The 16496-nt window shown below is 38.3% G+C and overlaps 1 protein-coding gene across 12 annotated transcripts in view; it reads left to right on the forward strand.

The window, feature by feature from the left end:
* The window catches only part of BNC2 (basonuclin zinc finger protein 2), a 429706-nt gene that overhangs the window by 258650 nt on the left and 154560 nt on the right, over positions 1 to 16496 (forward strand). For all 12 annotated transcript variants that reach the window (XM_081238148.1, XM_081238152.1, XM_081238153.1 and 9 more), the window contains one exon: positions 13955 to 14057. In XM_081238148.1, coding sequence (XP_081094274.1) covers positions 13955 to 14057 — 103 coding nt within the window. The remainder of the gene's footprint in view (positions 1 to 13954; positions 14058 to 16496) is intronic.

A 16496-nucleotide genomic window follows, 5' to 3' on the forward strand; every position in this document is an offset into this window, starting at 1 on the left:
CATTTCCACCCCCGCTACCCATATGCCAATACTTAGAAATACGAGTTTAATGTAAATTATACTTTGATAGCCTGTTAACATTCTATCAGATTTCAATTTCTTTTAAAGTTGTTATGGAACCAAAAATTTGACAGAGAAATGTAAAGTGTCTAGCAAGTGATGTGAATAGGAACAGATTTTACCTCATTTCTGTCAACTGTCTGTGCTACTATTATTATTAATATTACAGTGTATGGTTCTTGTTCTCTGCAGGTATGTACATAGGGTCTTTGTGGTCAAGGGGCACATCTGCTTATACTGAGAGATAACTTATTGGTTTGGGATCCTTAATTAGTTAATGAAGAGGTTCTATGAGGTCTCAAAATACAGATTTAAATCCCCAAAACTAGAGAGGACAAAACAGGAAGATCAGGCATAGAATGAAAGAATATCATCTTTATGTAAGAGATAAATTATGATATTCAAAGTCACATCCAGCTTTGTACAAAAAGTAGTGGATTTATTCTGTACAAGATTACGGGGAAAATGGCATAAAAGTACATACTGATAAAGATTGTGCCTTCTGGTGTGTAAAGCAGATATCTAACTATGTGTCTATTTGTGTCTATATACAGAGTTAAAGGACAGTTTTCCATGAAATAATGCATTCCTTTAAAATTGCTGTAGATTTTCATAATTTTTAAAACATTCCTATTGTAACCTACATCAAAAGGGCAGCCAGGGTTTTTTGTGTCTGACTATACATATGCATTATAAAAAAAGTGAGTCTACTGTAATTACCAGTTTGCAGAGCGAATTCCTGCAGGGTTTGTACTCTCCCCATTAGTAAAAGAGATAAGTTGAAATGTATTAAAATTTCACTGTACAACTGGGAGTTTTTGTTCACAGTAAATGTGTTAATGTTTCTTCATTGCTTGACTGTTTGTGTTTAAATGTAGGCAGCATGCCCAACAGGGACAAAATTATAGGATAAAGCTATGTATAAAAGAAAATCCTTCAGAGAGCACCAATAAGGCTCTTTTTAAAAATAAGCAGTTATGTATAATAGTACATGGCCATAGCCACAGAGAAAAGTTTTATCTGTCTATTTCAGAATTATTGGAATTTTTCTTTCCCTTGTGTGAAAGTTAAGAGGACCGAGCTTATGTCAATAGCTAATATACTTTGATGTAAAAACATTTATTATTTTATTCAGTGTTACTCTTATAAAAAGCAAAAGAAAAGATTCCTTCTTATTATCCTTATGATGAAGAGAGGCTAATAGCATTTTGAGAGAGAGGTGATAGATCACATTTTCTTCCCTAGTAAAGGAATTCTTTCTTGTTAAGAATTCTAATTACAGCCTTTTATATTTCTGGAACATTTTCCTCTGCTTTTCTTCGTTGCCATGAACTTAGTAAATACAATTATTCACATAGATGGGCTTACATTAAAAAAATTAGTCTGCAGCCACTATCACCTAGTGTGAATATGTAATGAAATTCACAAACACAGGATAAAGGCTAGTATTTCTCTGCAGCCTAGAGTGGAAAGAAGTTGCAGTTATCTGTAAACACTGGCTGTATAAGCTTTAGCCAACCTGTGGACCAACCCTCTTCTCTCTGTCTCTCTCCCTCTCTTAAATGCTGAAAATGTGTTGTAGTTCTTACTGTTTACCTTTTGTAGTTTCTTTGGCCTGCTTTTCCATACGTGAGGATGAAAGAGTTTACTAATATCCATGTGCTGTCCCAAATGTCTCTGCAGGCCTCACACAGCAGACCCACAACTATAAACCGTGTACAGAAACAAAAATAAAATATAAATCTTTATTTTTAAATATTGCTATCCTAGAAATATTGTTTCTAATTTATTGATACTTAGTGGTAGTATCTGTATGTATGTGGAGACATATCAAAGAGACAGAGAGGAGGGAATGTATATGCCTGCATGTCCTTTCTTTGGATCCATACATTCAGGTGCCCAGAGGAAAATGTGAAAAGCCTCTTGAACATTCCCTGTTGTATATTAGCTTTCCGTCATAAAGTATATTTTTTCCCTTTAAAATAGGTTGGTTCACCAAAAAGAGAGAGAGGCGTTTAATTCTTCCTCCTCTACACTGTTCTTTACAAAGTAAAATTTTAACTGATAGACCTTGAAGTCTTTTAGAGCTATTACTGTCTTTTGGCTAATTCATAGAAAGGCACCATATGAAAATTGGATTTTTGATCCGATGGAGTGATTCTTGAGTTCTTATGAACCATTTATAGTCTATCAAGTAAATCCTTCTTAGTTCACGGATTATTGACCCAATGGACCATATTAGCTGCTTCGAAGCTGTTATAGCCCATTATGTTGATTCAGCTGACACACGTGTGAACCCAGTCCTCATGCCCAACATGACATTAACATTGTTCTGGAAGACTCTCTTTTTTCCCACAAGCTTTCTATTTATTTCTTAATTTTCAAGAGTTAGCTCAGAGTTCCTGACAACCATTGCATTAGTCTCCCCATTTGCTCAGTGATGTCAAAGCATTTGTTAGCAGCTGGATGATCTGTTTCTTGCTGTCTTTCTCTATATGTCTCTCTTTGTCCTTTAATCCTTCAAAAGAGAATAATGTTTTTTGCAACACTCTAGGGCACCTGTTACCCTCAGATGCTTATAGAGTCCGTAGAAATTTGTGGGATTTCTATGAGCATCTGAATGTAACGGATTCAATTTGAGAAACCCACGTTTTAGAAGAAATGATAACATTGTGTTTTTAAAAAATGTTTTCACCTGAGAGGTTCCACTTGAAAAATTCCAGCGAGTCTAGCCAGTGGTAAGATCAAGATGTGCCTTTAGTGATTTATATGATGCTCTAATGAAGCCAGTCCAGGTCTCAGCACAGACCCCTGGGGAGTCTATGACCTAACATAAATAACGTATAAGAGGGCACTGTAGACTGTTCATCATATCATTATTATTATTTGTAATAGGTATGACTCCGGAGGTGATATCTGCTCTTGGGCAAAGAAACATATTCTTTCTTAATCAGGCATAGTTATGATGCACAGACACATGAATGATGGACAGTATTAAAATGTTTATTGAGATATTCTGTTAATGGACAATCCCAAGACAAGGTAGAAGCAAGATGGTGTAAAATTAAGCAGTGTTTTTGGCAAATCCTTTCCTCACTTTTTTCAGATTTTGGCCTTTTTTAATGTAACGATTGACAGACTCCATAGAAAGCTGTTGAGAGTCGCTTTCTCTGTCTAAAAAAGTGCCACTTTGTTCATAGAAAATCCTAGTGTAAATGGTTAACTGCTTACTTAGCAGTTTACCTCATCTTTTTAAGTTGCTTAAAGCCTTCCCCCACGCCTCTCCCTTTGTGTGTAGTTTCTTCCACATTTCCTATTCAGTCGCAAACTGCTCTTGGAACTGGAAGAATATCTGAGGAAATCTCACTGTGGAGGAGAGTAGCAAGGGGGATTATTCAGCTGCCTGCCTCTCCCGCCCAGGCCGGGTGGAGCGAGCCCTGGATTACCAGCTGTGGCCATTTAAGGACATCTCACAGCCTCATTTTTCGGCTGTTTGAAAAATCTCTAATTTGGGGGATTTTGATGATTAAATACAAGAATGTATTTGAAGTATTATGCAAGCTTCATGGCACCGTCCGACGTGGGATGTTGTTAAGTCTCACAAAGGCTACCTCAACTGGCCTGGGCAATCAGAGCTGTCATTTGAAATGATACGTTCGAAAATGCAACGACCTGTCTCCCTTGTTGCTTCACTGGGATAAATTCTTTTCACAAACCTAGAGTAAATTCAGTTAAAAGGTCACCCACCTTATGCTCTTGCTTGGTAAATGGATTGATTACTGTGCTTTGGCATTTGAAATAAGGTGGCTGGCTCCTTTTAACCAGAAGGATTGAGAGGCACTCCTTCCTTAAAGGGGTCCTTCCCGTGCCGTCTGGGAAGGGGAGGTGGCCTCGATTTAGAGCGATGCCTTACATTTGGCCCAGCTTCGGACAAGTCTTGGGTTACTCCTGCACCTCTCTGCTTGGTCACCAAAGTAGGGGACATTCGTGCAAACCATTCTTCCCAGGATGGAAGCTGCTTCCGTGAAATAACCAGAACTTAGGCTTCATCTTGTCTTACTTCTTGCCTAATGAGGAGTATTTCTTCGTAAAGTGCTGAAAGGTTTATAAATCTCCTTGCATCTCATTCCAAATCCCTTCCTTATTAATGCCTTCCCTATCATATTATGTAAGTAATTGTTGTCATGAATGCCACAGGGAAATGTAGTCACATTACCACCTTTCAAATTGCCTTAGTGAAAATGAATAAAATGTCTATCAATGGAATACAGAATTGCTGATTCAACATTAAGGTAAAATGAGATGAGTATTGCTTATCATTCATATGATATCAGAGGTGCTTTGGCTCCTTATACAAAGTTAAGTATTCTGGTAAATGTAGACTGAGCTTAGTGAAAATGTGGTTCTTTTTTACAGTGAGCTAATCCCTTATTTTCAATTAGACGATAGGTGTGTGTTCATGGGAAGAGTGTTTCTTTTCTCATTATGTTATCACAGCTGCCTAAGTAGTCTGTAAAATTTGTAAGTACAGGCAGTAAGTGGAATATCTTAATTGTTAACTGTTAGGTAAGAAAATAAAATGTTTCTGCCCAAGTTGAAATGCCTTTTCATTTCCTATTTCTCTAATATTACTAATTGCCTAACAAAATAGCTTTTATTACCATAGGCCTAATTTAATTGGGGGAAAAAAACATAACACATGCACTCCAAAGCCTGCATAGGCTTTGATGCCATAGAAGCAAGGGTATTTTCTTCATATAATTGGCTATATCCCGCTGTTGATTTTTACTCTGAACTCCTAAATTATTTAAATGGGGTCTTCCTCGTGTCGACTGATAGTCAGTTGTGGTCGTAAGCTAATGACTACAGATGCTCATTGGATCCGTGTCTGTGAAAATTTATGTGCCTCTGTGTATGTCCCTTTCTCCCTGTTTGTATTTATATATTCACACATAGTCACAGAAACATTCACTTTCATATATGAACATCTACTCAGAAGTATATGGTTTCTCTCTTTGCCCCCTCCCTTTAAACCGTATTTGTTTCTTGACTTTTGTGGAGGTAATTTTTTCATCACAGTAAGTTGAGGAATACTTTTACTAGTGTACATGACAGAATTCACCATTGTCAATTTTAAACAATTCTCTTTGAGTTTTTCTAGTACCTTGATGAACATTATAACTGAGAGGCCTCCTCACCCCAAATTTGTTGAAGGATGTAAGGATTTCCTGGATTTTCCTGATAGAAAAATGGCAGTGGGGCTTCCCTGGTGGCGCAGTGGTTGAGAGTCCGCCTGCTGATGCAGGGGACGCAGGTTTGTGCCCCGGTCTGGGAGGATCCCACATGCCGCGGAGCGGCTGGGCCCGTGAGCCATGGCCGCTGAGCCTGCGCGTCCGGAGCCTGTGCTCCGCAACGGGAGAGGCCACAACAGTGAGAGGCCCGCGTACCGGAAAAAAAAAAAAAAAGAAAGAAAGAAAAATGGCAGTGGATTTAAAAGTCATTGTCATTTTCAAATGGACATACTAGGTTTTAATATTTTCAAAGTAGAAGGAATTTTCAGATTTAAGCAGCAGTGAAATTCTTTAGTTGCTTTGCCTTCTGTTTAATCACTCATTTAGCATTTGTATATTGAAGACCTACTAGGTTAAAGAAGGATATTATGCTACATTGTGTCCCTGGGGGAATAATATCTTATGAATTAAATGTTTTAACACCACTAAAAGAAATTAGGTGAATGTAGTAGGTTTACCCTCCTCACTTTAAAGCAGCTTTATTGAGATAGAGTTCATGTATCATACACTCTACCCATTTAAAGTGTACAATTCAATGGATTTTAGTATATTCACAGTTATACACAACCATCATCACAGTCATTTCCGGAACATTTTCATCACCTCAAAAATAAACCACTAACTACTCCCTATCTTTACAGATTTCTGTGTTCTGCACGTTTCATATGAATAGACTTATATAATTTAGGATCTCTTGTATCTGCCTTCTTTTACTCAGCATAATGTTTTTAAGGTTCATCCATATTGTAGTAATATCAAGTGTTCATTCCTTTTTATTAGCCAGATAATATTCCACTATGTAAATATACCATACTTTGTTTATCCATTTGCCAGGTGATGGGGTGGGGTAGAGAATTACACCTCTTAAGAGAAAATTAAAATGAGGTTTTAAGTCTTCTGATTTTTAGCACTAACTGATGTTTAAAGGCTACCTTTTCACAGTGCATCTCTTTCAGGTATTTTGTATGTGCTTATTGTGAAGATAATATTTCCTTGGTCAGTAATGTTCTTATGATGTCTTGTTGGAGTCTGGCCATTTTGAATTGCCCAGCTTTCTGTCTTGACCTTGTTGTCCATTGTTTAGATCAGTGGCATCTGAACCTCGTAGTGAGTCTGGACTGACCATGTCTTTTCAAATCTTCTGACTCAGCCGCAAGATCTGATTGATGAAAAGACATCAAGAAATTTCAGAGCACATAAGTAAAACAAAATGATCACTTTTATCAGGTTGCTGTTTCTTCATATGACATTAAAAAACAATTAGACACATTTTAAGGAACCTTTTATACAAAGGTTAATACATTTTTCGATTTCTAATTTATCTTACCACAAACTAAGATATATACTTTTGCTGGCCCATTGTGTGAATTTTTAAGGGGTTTGGTTAAGCAGACAGTAATTTCATTGCTTCTCATTTGCTGCTGTTACTATTACGAGTAGTGGCATTTACATTGCAGTTTAATACTCTGTGAGCCCTTTACTTTTACTCTACACTCTATAATCACTGATAATCACTTCTTGTGAATTCTGTGAACATTGTCCAAACTCAGATCTGTACATTTCCTTGCGTAAATACAGAAAACATACCCACCTTACTGCAACTATTGGTTTATATTAATAGTCTCAGAGTCAGAGTTAGATAAGACTTTTTAGGTTGTTATAAAACTTCTTTGCAGTATATTTAAAACCAGGGGTCTCAGTGTTCTATGTCTATCCAACTCACATCTTCTTGTCTTGTTTTGATACCTGATTGTAAAACCTGCCAGCACAACAGGTGGATATGGATATACCTTTCCTTTCGGCCTGTATGTGTTTTGTAGTCACGTAAAAGCAAATTTCTCTTGTAGCTGTCTAGTAAGCTCAGAAGTTATCCACCATGCCAAAAAAATTTTTTTCTTTGCTCAAGTTGCATCATGACTTAGGCAAATTTAAGACACTGTTCTTCTACAAAGGCAATATCATATAGATTTTCAAAGTCTTAGCTAAAACTCAGAGTACTTCTTTTGGAAGTTGTTGCTTTTCCATTAGTTTTATGGATCAGCCATGTGAAAATGGAAGAGGAAAAACTGTCCTGAAATTTATACAGGGAGCTGTTTCCTTACTTAATAAATCACCATTCCTATCATGTGAGTTCTTGAGAATCTCTGTGGCAATGCTTGAAGTATGGTCTTAGGTACTTTATACACAAGATGTATAAATATGTGTGGCAGTCCATCTTTTTTTGGTCACATATAAGATTACTCTCTTCATCCATAATGCTTAGTAGCTGTTACTTTGTAATTACTGCAGTGTATTCTGAGACAATCCTAGAAGAATTAGTTTCCAGATTCATTATGGATAATTTTCCAGATTTTTTTAAAGACAGAAGTCTTTGAAGGACAGTTTTCCTACCTAATAAAAAAGGTTTATTTGACCTTTGGCATCATACATACCTTTCCTTCTGGGACCTGTATGTACAGAGGTGAATAACATATGCAGAGATGAATTAATAATAGTTAATTACAACATGGACTACTTTGGATTTTCATGGAAGTTTGGCTGAGTTTACCTATTTATCACACCTACATGTGATTTCCAAAGTAGAAAATTCATTTTATTAAGAAATTTGTTCGTGTTAAAAAATAAGAAAGGCAAACCTTGTCACTGATAACCATTATAGCCAATTAATTTGTACACCTAGATTGTACCACCTAAGTTTCTGGAAGAAACTAGTGGGACAGATGGATGCTATATTAATGATTGGCTTTTTCAGTAATTCAGTTTTAGTGTAGGTTATGTTCTTAACTCTTAAACATTTTTAAATGATTCAAGTAGAATTTCATAATCCAAGTTGTAAATCTTGGTATCCTCCCCAGAAATGAATAAGGAGAAAGCAGATTTAAGAAGGATTTTTAGTTATATATGAGATATTTGGCCAGGTTAATGAACACTTGAGGGGATCTCCTGGCAAATAGTTTTCTTTGTGTGGAAAGACAAAACCCAGAACTGAAATTAGTCTTATTTTGGGGGGTTTTGGTAAGGGAGGTTCTCTTTCTATGATTGTTACTTCAGAATATGTCTTATGTTTCTATATGCCCCATGGCCTTATTTTGCCTTTTGTTGTTTTGTATTAATAGGTAACTTCTGTAAGTGTTCCCAAAGAAGGAACAGCTAACAGGAGATGTATTAATTAACCTTGTGTATAGTTCTTTTGTGATATATGCTAAATATTAGCTGAAGCCACAATCTGCGCTTTTCTGAGAAATATCATTTGGTGAGAAGATTGATGTTCAGTTCACATTAACTTGCAGAGTTCAAGCCAGCTACGAGTATAATGAAGCTTAAAGACTCTTCAGTTTTAGTGATAACGGGATCTGTTATTTGAATAGGGCTTTGGTGCTCATCCACAATACTAGCAAATGCACTCTTGTTTAATATTCAAATGTAAGTGTTACTGACTGAACTTTGATTAAATATTTTTATACTAAATTGGTCTACTTTATGAATTCTAGATATACTTTTGAACATGAATATTCATAATTTACTGGTTTTAACTGTATCTCTTCTTTTTCTATAGGTAATGGAAATAAATGACTAGTAATTGGGAAATCCACCCTATCATTTAAGAGATGTGTAACACCTAAATGAACATTTTTGAACCCCAGTATTAAAACAGAAATAATAATCCCTGTCCTGCCCAATTTAGAGGATTATAGTATGAATAATATGGCATCATATATGTCAAAGTTCATTTATTCATTAAGACTAAATATGTGTTAAGCATTTTACAAGGTGTTGGAAAAAATACATTGGGAAGAATCATAAGGGGAAAATAATTCAAATGTAATATGTGGAAAGTTTCTTGAGGTCATAAATGGTTTCCATCTTTTGAGCTTTTGCTATCACTAGACACAGTGGCACATGCTTTATATTCATTATTTCATTTGAGTCTTTTGACACTGTTGTGATGTTATTGTTACCATCATTTTACAGATGGGAAAGAGGCTCGGAAGACTCATGCATTCTTTAAGGGCCTTTTAAGCACCTATTATTTGCCATTATATTTACACTGTAAGCCCAACAATATGTCACTCTGCCTTCAAGGAGCTTAAATTCTACAGGGAAAGACAGACTTTAATCAAATAGTCACACAGATATAGGTATATATATATATATATATATATATATATATATATATATATATATATATATATATAAAATGAGTAAGTATAGATAAATATAATATTCACAACTGTGATAAATGCTGTGACAGAAATATCCCTTGGGGGCAGCTGCCCTGGGGAATGGAAGTAGTATTTGAGTTGAAAGCTTGAAAGATGAGCAGGAGTTAACAGTACACAGTGAGGTGGGGGGGCAGACGGAGGGGCTCTGCCCCATGGCTGCCTGCGAGTGGGTGGAGAGCTCACACAGACCTGGAATCTGATTCCTGTGACTTCAGGGCAAGGTCCTGAATTAGCTCCATCTCAGTTTCCTCCTTTGTGAAATAAAGGGAATAATAGTACTGACCTCGTGGTATTTTCTGAGGGAGAGCTAATGTTTGTAAATAGTTAAGCACAGTATCTGGAAAATGGCAAATATCCAGTAAATCTAGCTATTATTGATAATAGGTAATAGTTTACTGTTGTAGATAAAATTTAAAACCCTACCTTTGGTAGAAGAAAAGATAAAGGCATAAAGAGGGAGAAATGGTGCTTCCCAAACCTGTTCAAGGGCTTCCTTCTGTTCTTAGGATCTCTCCTCTGAACCCACTGCCCATGAGCTCTGACTGTCAAATCCTTGAGCACAGGGACTCTGCCATCCATTTCTGCCACTTAACACAGTACTTGGCTCCACAGTGATGGGCTTTGCATAGTGATGATATTTGAAGCTGTAGGAGGGGATGAAATTGCCAAATTAAAGAACGAAGAGCCCGGCCGTGGGAAACACCTGTATTTATTTACAGTGGAGAGAGAGTGAGAAGCTGCTGTCAATAAACCAGGATAGTTGGTCTCTACAGCCCAGGAATGAAGGAGAGTTAGTGCCTTAAGTTGCCTCGGGGTCTAGGAGAACGAGGAGGCTAGAAAAGGGGACCAGATGTGATGAGAACATTCCTCTTGGAGACAGCAGTTTCAGGACTGTGTGGGGCAGAATCCAGATTGCACAATTAAAATGTAGGTGGAAGCAGTGGGTGGTGGGTGCATGGATTTTTCTTTCAAGAAATCTATGGCAAAGTTAAGCAGAGGAATCATTACTTTAAATAAGTTGCAGGCTTAAGAAAATTTGTTCTTGTTCTTGGGGTGTTGGAAAAGCTTACCCTACTGAAATGGAGGAAAGAGTTTCAGGCACTCGCTGAAGTGGCGTCCTGGAGGTGTGGAGGGGTTGTTAGCCTGAGTTGGCCAGACCTGCATAAGGGTCCTGCATCTATAGGTGGGAATATCCTGATCAAATTGTCTGCTCTTTTCCTGGTGTCCCCTTTCTGTCACCTCGTTATCGCCGCTGAATTTTCTGTAGTCATGAATGCCCGGCAGTGGGTGGGAAGCATTCATATACTAGCTACATGAAGAAATGGATGTGCTCACCAAAATGAAAGCTTCACCATCTCTGCTCTTCCCGGCTCTCTCCTTGTAAAGTGTGTATGTTTTTGAGGCTTCACTGGCCTTGATAGTTTTATGATAATTTATTTTTTTGAAGTGTGGGTGAGTTGGCAAGTGATCACATTGGTTCTGTTTTGTTGTGAATAAATAGTATGTCAAACTTTTATGCCGTTTCAAAAATGTTACTTAGAATAAGACTTCCTTTGAAGCCACAATAGTCTCATACTCAAAATATTTATTTAGACCATATTGTTTAAATATATATAATTCCCTTAAGGAACAATTGTAGTCTATATAAATCTGAATTGAAAACAAATAGACCTTCTGGAAGTCATAGAAATACAAAATGGATATTCCAGTGCTCAAGTGTTTATATACAAAAGGAGCTGAGGTGTTCCAATGTTTGTATGTTTAGGTACAAAAAGGGTAAAATTATGAAAAAGGAAAAGGATGATGATCTGAAAAGTTTAATTCCCTAATGTGCCAGATGTATAAAGTTATTTAGGAAGAGAAAAATATTTGAATCATAAACTAGTTCTCAGTAAATGAATGAATAGTTCAATCAGTAAATAAATAAATATACATAAAATAAAGCAAATCTACAGTCTCTTAATTTGTTTTGTCCTGAATATAGCTATAATTAAAACCGACGAAAGTATGTTTTAAACACAATGTAAAGTGAGGGTATTTTTGTTAAATAACTGTCAAATCAAAATGATCAAATTAATGATTTAAAATATATATGTTTTTTGTGCTGGAGTTAATGTGTAGTCCTTGAGAGATAGTCATTGTTAGTTTTGATCATTCCTTAGTCTGGTAAAACAGGCGACTTTTTTTTCCTTAGTGTTTATGAAAGATTCTGTTATCGCACTTCAGATTATATAAATATTTTAATGTCAATGTGGTTGCTGCATCTGAATTTATAATTGGATAGTTTGTAAGGTGCCTTGTTTTTAGTAGAAACACTGCCCTCTAAACTGTTGTTGTTTTGTTTTGTGTTACCATAGTACAATCAAATTGTGAGTTCATTAATGAACACACCATTTAAAGAAGCTCTTTCTAACCTGGAATGTTCTGACATATTGCTCAGTCAGTTAAACTATTGAAGTTGGTACAAGAAATTTGGGGAGAAACATTTCCCCTTCTAACCTTCAACTACATATATTATTCTTGCGTAGTCAGCATTTCCTTTGCTGCCCCTATTTCTTACTACTATTTCCTTTCATCACTAATACATACAGCAAAGTTTTACAACCTCCTAATATGTAATTGGACCACTGACATTGGAAGAAAGGCCCTGAAATATCAGGCAGATGATATACCTGAGTGTTTTTCTTGCAGTAATAGAGGAGCAAACCAGGGTTGGAGGTGAAGCAAAGAGAGGAGTCTAGGCAAGGACTCTATTGGAAACTGATAGGGACCTATAGATTTGATGTTCATTAACAAAAGAGGAATATTTTAAACTCGCCTGATCTAAAGCATGGGGAGCAGTCAAAGCCCATTCAGTCTTACTCTCTGTAAATGGAGTTTGTCCCAACCATGTTAACAATGTCTAAAATACTGTCTGTTACAAATAAGACAGTTTATATAAAAATCCAGCTGGTTCCAGGAACATGAACGTCTGGAGCTGTGTAAGTGAGAGTAGCTTTCAGGCCCAGCACTGCAGTTTCAGGTAACCCTGTACCTCTCTCCACCCCACCCCCCAAATCAGTAATTATTGATTACATCTAGAGCCGTAGAGAGGTCTTTTCCTGGCAGTTCAGGTAGTTACAGTAGATGGTTAATCTGTGAATGATCGGACTAAATCTCTTCTATCTTCAGAACTGCCATGGAAGTTAGAATTAAATGTATGAGATAAATTTATTAACTGTTGTCTAGGAGCATAGGTCGGCTTTAGCACCGTTCTTAAGCATAGGTTCTTAATCTATCAAAAGTTACACTTCACTAATGCTAATTTTCTGTGGATTCACTATATAATGTAAACCGGGGAGATTTTTTTTTTTTTTGCGGTACGCAGGCCTCTCACTGCTGTGGCCTCTCCCGTTGTGGAGCACAGGCTCCGGAGGCGCAGGCTCAGCGGCCATGGCTCACTGGCCCAGCCGCTCTGCAGCATGTGGGATCTTCCCAGACCGGGGCACGAACCCTCGTCCCCTGCATCGGCAGGCGGGCCCTCAACCACTGCGCCACCAGGGAAGCCCGGGGAGATGATTTTTTAAAGTGCTTATAAAGAAATGAAAGGTTTTTGAGTGTGTCTTTCAGTTTTCTAAGATACAGGTGAGTTGTTCCAAGTATCAAATGTTCACATACATGTCTTTTCCTGTTCTACCTCTGATCTAAAAACAAATGTAAACTTAATCTCTTACATCATCATTTTTTAAAAATGGGGGTTGTTTTGCATTTTTCAAAATAGGAATGAAAATGGACTTGATATATCAAGGGGGGAACAAACAAGGAATTGGGAAGTGACAAATGATGCCAGAAATATGCCAGGTCTTATTGGGCCAACAGGAATGTCTCTCAAAATGTGTCTGAAAGATTAATAAAACATTTAAATGAAACACTGCAGAAGAAAAGTAATATTCTAATAATATTACTTGTATATCATGTTTTACTTGGAACAACGTTTCATTTGAACATTATTGTATGAGAGTGTATATTTTTTGCACTGTTGCCAGGTGGATGAACTTAAATGTGCCTATTTGGTAGCAGCAATATTTTTTTCTCTTTCGGGTCCCTGGTGTTTCAGATCCAGCATCTTGTAGAGTATGTAATCCTTTAACTCTTATACTACTCGGTCTATGCTTCTAATTTAAAGCTCACCTATGAATGGCATGAAACATTCTATTAGTCAATCAGTGTTGTTTTCTAATATGTTTTGGTAAGAGATTTTGATGGTTTCAAAATTTATTTTTAAAACTCTCCAGGCCCCTAAAGCTGTTAAAAATGGGAAGTGGGTGTTATTATTAAAATGGTGAAGAAATATGGTACCTTTGAACAGATGCTGATCTTTTTTCCTCCTCTCCTTTGCAGGCCATCCGCTGCACACTGGTGAACTGCACGTGTGAATGTTTCCAGCCGGGGAAGATTAACCTGAGGACTTGTGATCAGTGTAAACATGGCTGGGTGGCACATGGTGAGGAAAATCTGGACTTTTCTTCCTGCCCTTGTTATGTTCGTGTGAGCGTGCCTTAATTTTTTTTTTTTAGAGCTGTCACTGGCCTGGAGAAGAGAGGGGTCAGCTGTGCTCCAAGTGTTAGTTCCCGTGCAGCCTGCAGCTCCCAAATTGCATATTCTCGGCTCCAATAAGTAAGGCCAGGCGGGCAGCTCTCAGCAGCAGGGCGAGATGTTTATAGGACAGTTGGGTTCTGAGTGAACATAGCAGCAGCCAGCAAGCACCGGGCCTGATGGAAACTCAAACATACCACAGTTGGCCTTTCAGGGCCTGGACCTCAGAGGGAAGCTGGCAAGTCCTCTTTGCTTGAGGAGAACTCCTCCATGACTGCTCAGCCTTGTCATCTGCGTTCGGGGCAGAGTTTATCCTCCCAGATGTTAAATTTTGTATGGTCTAAGGTGGGTGAGAGAGTGAACGGGAACATTATTTGGCTGGTATCTGAAAAAAAATAATCCGTAAATACCGTCTTTCAGCGTGCCCGGGGATTGGAGGAGGCTGGCTGGCCCTGGTGGAGGGTGAGCTCTGCATAGGTGTGTGTTCGGGGTGAGGGTGACCGGGGGACGAGGCGGGAAGGGTGGAGGCTCTTTGCCAGATGCACAGAGCTGTCCCATCCGTGGGCCTTGACCGAGCATTTAACGTGTTCTTCTGTCTGGTTTATGTTTTTTACGTTGAGGCGAAAGGAGACTTGCAAATAAGCAGAGATTTTACATTAATTTTCTTCACTTCCTAGACTGTATAATTTTAAAAGATAGGTAATGTTTATAGGAGAAATCCTGGCTTGAGATTTTTTTGACAGCCTGGGGGAGTGGCTCTTAAGTGGACATATTCTTCATTCCCAAGCAGTGCCAAATAGCCAGTGGGTTGTATTTTTATAAATGTCATGTTATTCTAGCAAGATCTGAGGGAACGACACCAGACCATGCCTTGAGATGCATTTAATTTATCATGTATCTTGCTTCTTGGGGCATGTATGTTGGTGTTATGGGGCCATTTCAGCCCTGTTTCTGTGAGGGAGAGAGAAGAGGTATATCGAGTAGTATGGGGGGAGCACACTGGAAGGCGTGTGCCTGGCACCCAGAGCCCCAGTCCTCCAGTGCCTCCAGGGATGGAACTTGTTCCTGCTTTATTAACAAGGCCAAAATCTGTAACAACTCTCAGTCCAGTTTTGAGCAACACTTGAGCTGCTGTTGCTTTCGTGGTCTATGCAAGTGACTACGTTCGATGATTTTTTCTCCCTTCCTACATTAGTTTGCTAGGGCTGCCATAACAAAATGCCACCGACTGGGCGGCTTAAACATCAGAAATTTATTTTCTCATGGTTCTGAAGGGCCAGAAGTCCCATATCAGGGTGGTTTCATTCTGAGGCCCCGCTTACTGGCTTGCAGATGGCTGCCCTCTCGCTGTGTCCTCATGTGATCTTTGCTCTGTGAGGCACACCCCTGGTGTCTCTGTGCACCCAGATTCCTCTTCTTATAAGGACACCAGTCAGATTGGATGAGGGGCCACCCTAAGGGCCTCATTTTAATTTAATCACCTCTTGAAAGGCCCTCTCTCCAAATACAGTCACATTCTGAAGGACTGGGGATGAAGGCTTCAACAGATGAATTTGGGGGGGGGGAACACAATTCAGTTTATAACACTTCCCAAGTGTCCTTCTTTTCCCTCAGTAAGTATTGGCTCTGCCAGATAATAGCTTATGTCCCAAGCCCATCAAGGATCCTGGAGGCAGTGCAGGGTCAAATGCTGGCTCTACAACTTTGATGACATGTCGCCCAGCACCTCTGCATCTGAGCTTTCTTATCTGTAATAGAGGGTTAATGACATCTACCTTGTAAGATTATTGTGAGCATTGACGATAAACTATATGAAGTCTTTAAAATGTTTTATACATGTTAAAAGCAACAAACTGGACAACACATGAGCAATAAGGGGGGTGGGGAGGATCCAGTCATTAAACAAAGGACTTTTCATTCATTCCCTCTCATTTTTTCCAAAGCCATCTTGTGTTACCATCATCTGTCTACTGTGGTAGCCTTGTGAGTATAAAAGTTTACTGTGTCACCAGTTTATTTTATCTGTCTAACTTCCACGTGCATATTACATTAGTAGTGTAATGGGGGGAAAAAGCAATATTTCTTCCTTCTTCAACAACATAAATTATCCCCAGCCAGTGGTTGTTTCTAAGATTTTCTGAGGGATGTGGTTTTTTCCCCAAACTTGAATAAGGTATTTCTGTTACATCAGACTCGGCTTTTCCTACCGTGTCATTAGAAATTCTGTGTTTCTGGTATATGAATTGCAAAGTTTCTCAGATCTAACTTTTCCTCACCACTACTATCACCTTGACCTCTTCTCCCCCACAAGAGCGACATCTCTGTATACAACTCAAAATATGTACAC

This window comes from Mesoplodon bidens (genome assembly GCF_964165515.1).
Source record: "Mesoplodon bidens genome assembly, chromosome: 6".
Classification (NCBI taxonomy): Eukaryota; Metazoa; Chordata; class Mammalia; order Artiodactyla; family Ziphiidae; genus Mesoplodon; species Mesoplodon bidens.